The 11,483-nt window shown below is 44.1% G+C and overlaps 3 protein-coding genes across 3 annotated transcripts; 2 read left to right on the forward strand and 1 right to left on the reverse strand.

Annotated features, from left to right (window-relative positions):
* Nucleotides 1-2,225: 2,225 nt before the first annotated feature.
* Bfra_007795 (putative ribosome biogenesis gtpase protein) lies at nt 2,226-4,314 on the reverse strand (the record flags this gene model as incomplete). The annotated part of the gene is made up of 3 exons (XM_037338163.1): nt 2,226-3,163; nt 3,213-4,125; nt 4,174-4,314. 3 exons carry the CDS (start codon nt 4,312-4,314, stop codon nt 2,226-2,228), a joined length of 1,992 nt encoding a protein of 663 aa, XP_037190226.1.
* Nucleotides 4,315-4,694: 380 nt separating this feature from the next.
* On the forward strand, nt 4,695-5,954 carry Bfra_007796 (putative low temperature viability protein; the record flags this gene model as incomplete). The annotated part of the gene is made up of 1 exon (XM_037338164.1): nt 4,695-5,954. One exon carries the CDS (start codon nt 4,695-4,697, stop codon nt 5,952-5,954), a length of 1,260 nt encoding a protein of 419 aa, XP_037190227.1.
* Nucleotides 5,955-6,588: 634 nt separating this feature from the next.
* On the forward strand, nt 6,589-10,941 carry Bfra_007797 (putative leucine permease transcriptional regulator protein; the record flags this gene model as incomplete). Its single annotated transcript, XM_037338165.1, has 2 exons — nt 6,589-6,697; nt 6,863-10,941. The coding sequence occupies 2 exons, from the start codon at nt 6,589-6,591 to the stop codon at nt 10,939-10,941; spliced, it is 4,188 nt and encodes a 1,395-aa protein (XP_037190228.1).
* Between the last annotated feature and the right edge of the window lie 542 nt (nt 10,942-11,483).

Below are 11,483 nucleotides of genomic sequence, written 5' to 3' on the forward strand. Positions count from 1 at the left end.
ATGGATCTTGTTCATCCATTGTGCTCGTTATGACATGAATTTATGAACCTTAAGAATTATATTATACCGCAATGTAGCAGGTCATGTGAAAATTCAGTCCTAATTTTCCTGTACGCATAAACAAACTAAATCCCTAATCCTATCTAACCTACAACTTAGATTTCTCCCGAACACTTGGTCCTGGCTCTACATGCTTGACTCTGTACTTAGCAAACAGAGCCTCCGTAGCTTCCATTTGTCTGTGAATCTTCTGAGTCACCTCGGCTCCTCTTTTGTTTTCATTTCTGCCCAATTGTTGTAGATGTACCTCATCTGGTCCATCGGCCAACCTCAATGTTCTGATATTTGCCCACATGGATGCGAGAGGGGTATCTTGACATACACCAGCTCCTCCAAATGATTGTACGGCACGATCAATGACAGTTAATGCCATAGTTGGTACGAGTACCTTTGCCTCACCAATCTCCTTCAGTGCACTCTTTGCACCTCCTTCATCGATCTTAATAGCAGCATTAAGTACAACCAAACGGGCCGCGTCGATTTCAATTCTTGATCTTGCCACCCATTCGAGAATCACACCGTGTTCTTTCAATTGTTTCTTGAAAGGTGTCTTTTTAGGATCATTGATACGCATGAGCATCCAATCAAGAGCTTTCTCAGCCTACAATATGATTAGCTTTGAAATATTTCTGTAGATGTACACATCAATAGAACTTACAGCACCAATAGATCTCATGCAATGATGAATCCGTCCAGGACCAAGACGACCCTGAATGATCTCGAATCCACGTCCGGGCCAAGTACCATATTTCTTGCTGGCACTCTAACATTCTTGAATGTCAAATGACCATGTCCGTGAGGCGCATCATCAAACCCGTAGACTGACAGCATTCTGTTGATAGTAATACCAGGGGCATCGGCTGGTACCAAGATAACAGACTGTTGCTTGTATTGATCCGAATTGTTAGGATCACTCTTAGCCATAACAATATAAACTTTGCATCGTGGATCACCAGCGCCACTCGACCACCATTTCTATGTAACAGATTAGCTGATGTGCCCCTGAACAAAATCAAAGATGCTCAACTCACCGAGCCATTCAAAATCCAATGATCTCCATCCCTTCGCATATCCATTTGAATATTCGTAGCATCCGAACTTGCGATATCCGGTTCCGTCATCAGGAAAGCCGAACGAATCTTACCGCTCAACAATGGAGCTAACCACTGTCTCTTCTGTTCCTCATTTCCATACTTCGCCAACACCTCCATATTTCCGGTATCTGGCGCCGCACAGTTCGTAGCTTCAGATGCCAAATGCGATTTCCCCAATTGTTCTGCCATCAACCCATATTCGAGATTCGAGAAACCGGCTCCTTCTTTGTAATGTGATTTTGCGAGGAACAAGTTCCATAATCCGAGACTTTGTGCCTCTTTCTTAAGGTCTTCGATGACTGAAGGGTAGGCATCCCATCTCTGAGTACCTTCGCCGAGTTGAGCGTGGAATATAGGGTCGGCGCTGTGAACTGTTAGTGGTGATCTTGTGCGGTGAAGAACATGAAATCAAATGTTATCGTGGCAAACATACGGTATACATCTCTCTTCGACAAATTTTGTGACAAGATCAAGTGTTTTCTTTGCATGATCGCTCACACGATTAGCGGCCTAGAAGAAAAGAATAATTAGTATTTGAGGAGGCGTGATCGGATGAATAGCTCCTACGAGAATAGGGATCTTGTCAGACATGATAAATAAGATTTTAAGGTAGTCTGGAGAAATATGTACGAAGTCGCGTCAAAACTCAAGATAATTTCAAATACAAAAATGATTGTGTATTCAACTATATTTCTTATTCACAAATATTTAGTTGAATGGAAGATTAATATAAGCATTGAGCTCCTCTTCGTTGTTTTAATGTATTCTTAGCTCTTGTTACCCCAAACTTCTCCACACAAGTTCGGCTCGGCCAATTGTTCTATACCGAGGCAATTCACGGTGTGGGGACCAGGGACGATATTCATCGAATCCTATAGGATGCACTGTGCATGATGATCTGAAACGAATGGTACGAGAAATCGATGCATATGGTAAGGTTTCAACTCGTTGACCGAGGTGATATTCATTTTCTATTTAATCACTACCTTGACTCCATTCAAAAATGCAAACCGCCACCGTTATTGAGGTATCCTTTCTTTCTATGACCCAAATCCGACCGATATCAGACCTTTAATCAGCAAAATAGTTCGCTCTTCTCTTGCCCTTTCCACCTGGTTTGTTACCCTTGAAGTGCTTTTTGCTAGTCAATTTCTTAATATCATTTGGATCCACATCCTTCTCCAAAGCTATTAACGTTGCCTGTTTCCTCCCTGAGAGTAGTTTCCCGCTAGCAGTTCCTTGCTCAGAGTATTTGTGACTGAAAGGCATTCGTAAATGTGCTGAATTACCTTGTCCTTGAGCAAAGAAAGTACTGTCAAGGTTCTTTGATTTTGGTCCTTGAGGCATTTCGACAACATCGGAATCTGCAACAGAAGCTTGATCATCGGCGGACGACGCCATAGATGCTAAAGCCTGTCGTCTCTTCTCTGGTAGATGGCCTTCGTCATATAGCTCTCTATTAAATTCAAAAGGATCAATGTCCAATGGAGGAGGCTGACAAAACAACAGCTTTCCATTAACGTAATCCTTAAGAATATGTCTAGCAGCTCTCGACTCATCCGGCTGACCTTGCCCAGTCCTTCTAAAGCCTCTTGCTCTAGCATATGCTGTTAACATTTCTTCGGCTGTTGGTATACCGGTTCCTCCTTCTTCCAAAGGTCGGGTCACGATTTTCATGCCGTACAATGCTTCTAAGAATCCTTGGGGTATGCGGTGTGCTACTAAACCAGCTGGACCCACGAATTCTCTAAGTTGATCAATAGGTAGGATACCGTTGCACACAAGTTCTGCTTTGGTGGTAGCAAAATTTGGGAAAACCAAACCAGGACAATCGCAAAGTAAGACTTTGTCACTAAGATGGATAGTTTGGAAATGCTTCGTTTTTCCTGGTGTCGATGACACAGAAACCTTTTTGGCACCAATTAAGGCGTTAATGGTGGAAGATTTACCAACGTTAGGGTATCCGACGAGACCAATTTGAGTCTTTCTAGTAATTCCTGACTCAGAATCTATATTTGTTAGCTTTAGATTTAATTGCATGAATATAATAACCCTTACCTTGAACTTCAGGTGCATGAACCAAGAAAAGAGCCTCCAACTCATCTACAGTCAAGATTCTGGTGCTTTCAGTCTCTGTGATTTCCTCATCGCTTTCCTCATCATCTTCCTCAACAGCTGCCTCTTCATCTTGCTCATCGCTGTCCGCTTCACTATCATCATCTTCTTCATCGTCATCGTCGTCAAGCCCAAGTGCTCTCGCCTTCTCTGCTAGCTTTGATGCAGATGCAGATGCCTCCGTTTCTTCTTCGGTCTCCTCTAACATCGCTTCATTTAATTCTTTTGCCAAAGCTGCTGAGAAAAACTTGTACTTGATACCGGCGGCCTCAAAGTAATCAGCCCAATGTTGTCTTTGCTCCAAAGTCAACATATCAGCCTTGTTTACCAATAGGAGATTCTCTTTGCGGCTATCAACATCTTTAACATATCTTTCTAAATCTTCAGATCGAAATAAAAGCGGGTTCCTGGCATCGACGATTTGTACAATAAGATCAGATCTCTCAATAACTCTCCACAACTGCCTCCAAACCTCCAGGTTGCGCTCAAATGGCGTCATCAATAAATCGTTATTTTCCTGGAGTTCAGCTAGTCCTCTTCTCCATTCGAGAAGACCATCTCTCTCCATTCTATCAAGTTCTTGTGGGGTTGTGGTAGAATCCCATTTCGGTCTTCTTGGAACTGTGAGTCTTTCCTTATGTACCTTCTGTTTACCAACTGCAGCTCGTTCTTCCGCAGCCGATAACAAGTATGGATTCTTTTGATCGGTGTGAATAATTTTAACATTGTTCATCTTCTCCGCTGTGAAATCTGTGCCGGCTAACTCTGCAGTGGACAAGAATTCATCGAGTGCTGCCTGCTCCGTAACCGATCGCATCTTGACCCAGCTGGCCTCTTGCTTTTCGTTTGTGACATACTATATTCTTTCAGTATGGAAAGATAGATTGATCGAGTTTATACATACGGTTTCTCCGGTATCTTTGTGCGTTCTCTGAATTCCAGTCGCCGTGGTCTTTTTGCGATCTGCTCCTTTGCCCTTCCCGAATCTATCATTCATCAAACTGTTTCCCAGTCCAACTGCATTTTTGGATTTGGCGAGAACCATCGTGTTTACTTATATCCGTTCTTCAATAGGGCCGGTTTGTTTTCGATAAGTAATAATAGAAATAAAATCGCTACAAGAAAGTTTCAATAATTCGCGGGGTTGAGAATGAATGATTGAATTTTATAATTTTACGGTGGAGTTTTGATTATCTCTGATTATCGAGCAAAAATGAGGGGCAAATTTCTCGGCTTAGTACTGTGATAAAAGAAGATTGACCCGCCTAAAAAAGCAGCCCCTCGCACTAAGAAAATTAAATCTTTCCACACACGTAGATTTCTAAATCTGATATCTGCAATTGTGTAAACCCCGAATTCCTCGTCCGAGCAGAAAGATAATAAACCCGTTTCTCAACATTACAACTACCAAGCAATACCGGCAATATGGCTCGAGGAAAATGGATTGACAAGAAGAATGCGACACATTTTCAACTTGTTCATCGTCCTCAAAACGATCCGTTAATTCACGATGAATCTGCTTCGTCCATGGTCCTAAACCCCACCAGCGCACCCAATCCGAATAAAGTCAAGAAACTCGATGATTTAACCGCCGAGCTTGGTTCAGGTATCGCGCGTGTCAGAGATAACGAGGGTGAAGCCGCAAACTACGGTGTTTATTACGACGATACCGAATATGATTACATGCAACATATGCGCGATTTGGGCCGTGGAGGTGGTGAATCAACTTTTGTCGAAGCTACGGGGCCAAAGAATAAGAACAAGGGCAAGGGAAAACAATCTTTGGAAGAGGCGCTCAAGAACGCAAGTTTGGAAGACAAGGCTGGTGCCGTTCTTGATGATGAGATCTTACCATCCAAGAATCTTCGCAAGGTCACCTACCAAGCACAACAAGATGTCCCTGATGCTTTAGCTGGTTTCCAACCCGATATGGATCCGAGATTGAGGGAAGTTTTGGAGGCTTTAGAAGACGAGGCTTATGTGGACGACGATGATGAAATTTTTGGAAAATTGGCAGAGGATGGTGAGGAATTGGATGAATATGAATTTGATGAAACTTGGGATGATGAAGATGGATGGGAATCGGACGCCACTGCAAAGCCTACGCAAGAATACAAGGACGCACCTGCTACAACCCAAGATATCGATGATGATGAGCGAGAGGATCATGGCGATGGGGATTGGATGGCAAACTTCAGTAAATTCAAGAAGGATCAAAAGTCTAGTAAGGCTCAAGCTACGCCTTCACAAGCAGATTTACAGTCATCTATATTTACTACCACAACAAATGGCGGAAGACGCAAGAAGAGAAAGGGTGCTTTGACTAATCCTTCCGCATACTCCATGACATCGTCCTCACTATTCAGAACTGAAGGTCTTACTACACTTGATCAACGATTTGAGAAGATTGAGGAACAGTATAACGAGGACTTCGATGACATGGCGTCCGTCTCGATGGCTTCGTCTTCCGTTTCCACTGTAGAAGGTGATGTTCGTCAAGACTTTGATGGCATTCTGGATGATTTCCTGGGCACTCATTCCATGAGTGGTAAAAAGAACGTCAAGAAGATGAAATACCAAACTGGTATGGAGCAATTGGATGAGGTCAGAATGGGTCTTGGTCCAGCACGCTTCACCAGCTTCGGTAGTCGCGCCAGTCGCGCCAATCGTTCGCAAAGGGCGTAATGGTGAGGACATCTAAAAATAAGGAGTTGTGGGTTGGTATCTGGTTCACATGGTGCAGGGAGTTCAGGTAAAGGCTATGAAAAGTTAGGAATTCCCCAAGGTTATGACATCTAAGAATGAAAGCGGTATCATGGCGTATATTGGGACCTTCATTCTAGAACTTGTCTTGGGCTATCATAGAATAGAAATATACATCTACATCTTTTAAAAACCATAAACGTACCTTTGATAGTCACTCACATTGATTTTCAAAATTTGACCACATTTATGACATCGGAATATTTTTTGAATCCATTTCCAACCCCCGAAAACGCATCATTCACACTTTATTATTATTACGACCTAGGTGTTGAAACCCAATTTCGTACTGCAAAAGGAAAAAGAATCACTGGTAGCGGTGGCTCTCAAATGGCAGAATTCCTGACACTGCCGTATAGAGTTTAGCGTGTAGATAACCTTGTTCTCGGATTATAGATCTTTGAGCTTGCGATAGTTACAATTCAATACGGTCAATTGACAGGTGAAAAGTAAATTCGAAAATTGAAATTAAATTTACCGGAAGTAAATACGAACATTAATCTAAACATTTCTCTCCGCGTCCTCTCCCGTCTCTCCATGATCCATATCACGAACCATGCTGCTCAGTAGCAGTAACGCCAGAGGCACACGAGGAAGTTCCAAAAGTTCACGAGGATCAAGAGGTCGCGGACAGACGGGTCGAGGAGCTTCAAATAACTCCTCTGGTAAGCCCCATCCCACTTTCATGGCATCCATCAAGATCACAAGCATTGACCGACAATATCAACCTTTATCACGGGAAGTCCCATGCTAGAAATTAAAGATTCATCAACTCAAGCATTCACCTTATTATTATCATGAAAGAAACTCACACAAATTTGATCATTTAGCTACACCACCCCCTAGTGCGTCAACAACGACAGATCCATTCGAAAAAGCGCGACTCGAGAATGCTGCGAAGCGCGAACAGAGGGGCCAAAACGGGACTGCGACCAATACCAGAGGAAGAGGTTCATCGCGCGGGGGGCTACATAGCAATAAACAGGTCCGATTCGCGACTCCACCAATTGAGGAACAAACTGGCCCTCCTGCCAACGCAACACCTTCAGATATGAATAATTCTTTTGGAACGGGGACCGCCACGCTCTCCAACCCATTCTCATTTACTACAAATACAAATACAAATACTTCAACAAATGTCTTTGGGGCACCTACTGGACCTAAAAGCAGTTCGTCCTCGCCATTTGCTCCTTCATCCAGCTCCAATTCTCCCAACACCAATGTCTTCGGATCAGCAAGTGCAGCTCAGCCTACAGCTCTAAACCCATTTGCTTCTTCAAATGCTTTTGGCACTACATCCCCTTCATCAAACTTTGGCACCCCATCGAGTGGCTCCACAGTCCCTTTGTCTTCCCTGGTCAATTCTCAAAACCCGAGTATTCTGAAAGGAACGAGAGGCGCGACCTCAAAACAAGTCTCATTCGAGAAGAAGCCCGAGAAACCTGCCCCGCAAAATGCCTTGAAAAAGCCACTCCAAGCAAATAATGGCTTTACAGATAAAAAGAACAAAGCATCCAACCAGTCGAAGTCAGGCTTCGAAAACACCTCATCCACGCCGTCGGATATGGCGTCGTTTGCCTCGAGTAGTGAGCTAGCCACCAAGATTAACGCCCTTTTACAAAAAGAAAAAATCAATTCTCCACGATGCAATGCGAAAAATCCAGGGGATCCTCGCGAGAAGGCGGCTGTAAAGAACTATTTAGATGAGCTTAAGAAGTATCGAGCACGCGTCCGCGCATCCCTCATCAAAGGCGGTTTCATCGATGATCCTCTCAAACCAAAGAAACTTAGTGAAGCTATAGATTTCAAAGGAACATGCGACCAGATGTGCCCAGAAGAAGAAATCATACGAAGAATCATCGAAGATGATGTTCAGCGTGCCGAAAAGGAGCAAGCCCCCGACGGATCCATGCGTCCTTCGCCTCAAATGATGATCAAAAAGTTGGCTAGATCTGCCGCAGGAGAAGATGCACCACTTCCTCAAGATGTCCGTTCACCTGCTGCACTCAGACGAACACTCGATTATCTTATCGACATAGTTTTGGGGGAGGATGATAACCTGGCAGCTCAACATGAGTTCTTGTGGGATCGAACACGTGCAATACGTCGGGATTTCGTATTTCAATCCTCAATGAGCCCACCAGAATTGGCTGATCAAGTTTACTGCCTTGAAAAGATCACCCGGTTCCACGTTACTGCGTTACATCAGATGTCGAAGCCTGACGTTGCACCGGAGAACTTTGTGGAGCAGCAGGAGGTTGAACAGCTTAGCAAGTCTCTCCTTTCGCTGATACATGCTTATGAGGATTGCAATTTGCAAAATATACCTTGCGAGAATGAAGCTGAGTTTAGGGCATACTATGTACTGCTTAATAGTAGCAATCCCGGGATTCTGGAGACAGTACAAAATTGGGGGTGGAAATTTTGGGGAGAGTCGGAGCAAATTAAGATTGCTGTTGGTTTAGTTGAATGTTTACAAAATATCTGGAGCCCACGGGGCCCGCTACAACCATTTTCACTATTAAACGTTGCTGAAAATGCCTTCTCTCGCTTCTTCACGATTCTGAAAGGGGAAAATGTGTCATATACAATGGCTTGCTTCGCAGAGATGCACTTCAACGAGGTTCGGAAGAACGCATTGAAGACGATATTGTCAGCCTATCAGCGACAGCGTGATCAACCGAAGGACTGGAATATTGCTAAACTGAACCAATACTTGCACTTCGATGATCCATGGGAGATAGTTGACTTTGGCGAAGCTTATAGCCTCCGATTTGACGATCTAGATGATGATCCCTGCTTATCATTAGCCTTGGATAATCAAGTCGTTGATCCATTTCCTCCGATCAAGCAGCCCCATTCCGTGGAAGTTGTCGAGCGAAAACGCGCTGGTCACACTCTCACGGAGGTGATCGATACGACTGTGTACGAAAGGGTTTCGGCAACGACAACTCAGGGTGAAGAATCAAGTTCCGACGATGGACTGTTTGTGAAGGACAACATAAGAGGACCTTTCAATATGGGGGGTGTGAACTCATTCTCACCAGCAAGTACATTTTCTCAACCGTCAAAGTCCCTCGGCTTTCCAGTGGCACAAACACCACCTCAGCAGGCTTTTGCGACGTCTCCAGCCACGCCATTATTCGGCTTCCCATCCGCAAGTCAGGCAAATACTACCCAGCCCGCCACTAAACCCTCGTCAGAGAAGCCGAAGGATGCAAACGCTCCCTCTAGTTTATTCGCCCCACCAGCTCCGGTCGCTGCATCTACTCCATTCGCTTCGCATAATCCCTTTGCAGCGACACCAACGAATACGCCACCGCCCCAATCTAAGGCTGAAGAGCCAGCGAAGTTTACCTGGCCATCAGATAATGGAGCATCTCCCAAACTACCACAAACTTCTACAGATCCACCAAATTTTAGTTGGCCTTCAGACAATCCAGCCTCTTCAAGCCTACCCCGAACAACTCCCACAGAAAGTCCGAAACTTTCTCAATCATCTGCAATCAAAACTCCAGCTCCTCCAGCTCCAGCCCCGCAGATCACTGAGCCCAAATTCAATGATTGGAGTTCCAATTTTAAACCTGTACCTCAATCCATGTCATCCGAACCGGTAGCGCAGTCTTCTGCATCTGAAACCGCGAAAGCCACTCCATCTGTTCCAGTACCACAGCCAGATCTCAACAATTTATTCAAACCTGCCGTGAAAGAAACTCCGCAGCCTGTTATTCACATACCCGCACCTGAAGTCTCCCCATTAGACAATTTTGCAAAATGGATTGCCCTCGGCGAGGATGGAATCGTTGAGCAATTCATGACATATACCGTCCAGACTTTAGTACAAGAAACAATGGAAAATTTCATGAAAGAGGAGGCCAAGAAAGCAAGAAAGGAGGCTAAGCGAATTGCCGAAGAGGAGGAGGAATTGGCACGAAAGGAAGCTGATGAGTTCCGTCGTAACGCAGTAGCCGTGAAATATTTCAATATTTGGCGGGTCAACGCCCATAACTTATGGGTACGCCGACAGGGGAGCAAAGCGAGAAGAGCTCGGATAGAACATGCTGAAAGCATGAGAGCCTCCAGAGCTGCACTTTCGGCAAACGTTGTTGACGACTTTAGAGTTTCCATTTCAAAGGGTAAAAAGCGAGTGAAAAACAGTCCTTCCAAAGGTCGACGACCAAGCCTGGGGAGTCTTTTGCAAGGAACTGGGGTTCTTGAAGGTGTACACAACCCACAGGACGAGATACGAGAGATTGTGTACAATGGACATACCGAACATGGCAACAAACGATTCAAGTCTTCTGTATCTTCTATCGCATCGGATTCGAGTTCAAACACGCATACACGCAGTCAGTATGATAATTCTTTACAACGTACACTACTCTCGGATCCTTCTTTCCTGAATGGAGGATCTCGAATTCATCTTTTGCCCACTTATCAAGCGGAAAACGAGACTCGGTCACAGCTTAGTGGTGTACAAACGGATTATTTCCGATTGAAAGCCAGAGGCATTAGCACTCTTCCTAATGGGACGCCTCTTGCTACTTCTGTAGCGAAAGACCCTTTACGCCAAAAACAATCTTTCGAGGATAGTGGTAAGCCCATTAGACTTCGAAGACAGATGGTACCAAAAGAGCAATCAATACCAAGAAGCAGCCCCGCTAGGGAAACTGCTCAACAATTACTTCTTCCTGCACCAACTGGCGATGAAGATATCCAGCGTCTGAAAGAGCGAGCTAGAGCTGTTATGGCAGTTGATTCCGGAACAAAGCGTGGACTGGTTGATGATGATGATGATGAACTGTTTGAGAGAGCAAAGAGGATTAGAGAAAGGATGGATAAAGATTCAGAGTGGTTAAGGCGAGAGGTTGATAGGTATTCTGAAAGTAGAAGTGGGTCATGGTCATAGATGTATTAATAGCATTTTTGGGCGTTTTAGTAGCAAGGCGGTTCTTGTGATGGTATTTCAAAGGAAGGAGTTTGGAAGCTAAACTTTGCATCTATGGTAGGCGTTGAAAGGATTTAATAGGATGAGATTGATGATACCTTGGTACCTTTTTGGCATTAACAGAATGTCACACAAAGAGAGGTTGGATGAGATCAGGTAGAATACAATATCAATTTTCATTTGATTGATAAATGGTTCCTTCATTGTTTGCTTGATATTATCTGGTGATATTAAAGATTCTGTGTACACAACCCTTATATTCAAACCAAAACAATTGGTTACAATTGGTCAATAAAAACCTACCTAGAGTACTTGAAATTTCATTTGTCAGTTTTTTGTACACGTGATCCCGGGAGCTTTACCTTGTCTGAACTAGCTTCCTCCACCAAAATTTCTCGTCGGTAAATTTTCTAGAGCTTGAAATCTTCGAGGAAAAGTGAAAATTATCCAACTACCTCGACAGCGACCACAAAACATCGGATATAGTAGATTCGTCAATTACC

The sequence above is a fragment of the Botrytis fragariae genome (genome assembly GCF_013461495.1).
Source record: "Botrytis fragariae strain BVB16 chromosome Unknown tig00000112, whole genome shotgun sequence".
NCBI classification, from domain to species: Eukaryota; Fungi; Ascomycota; class Leotiomycetes; order Helotiales; family Sclerotiniaceae; genus Botrytis; species Botrytis fragariae.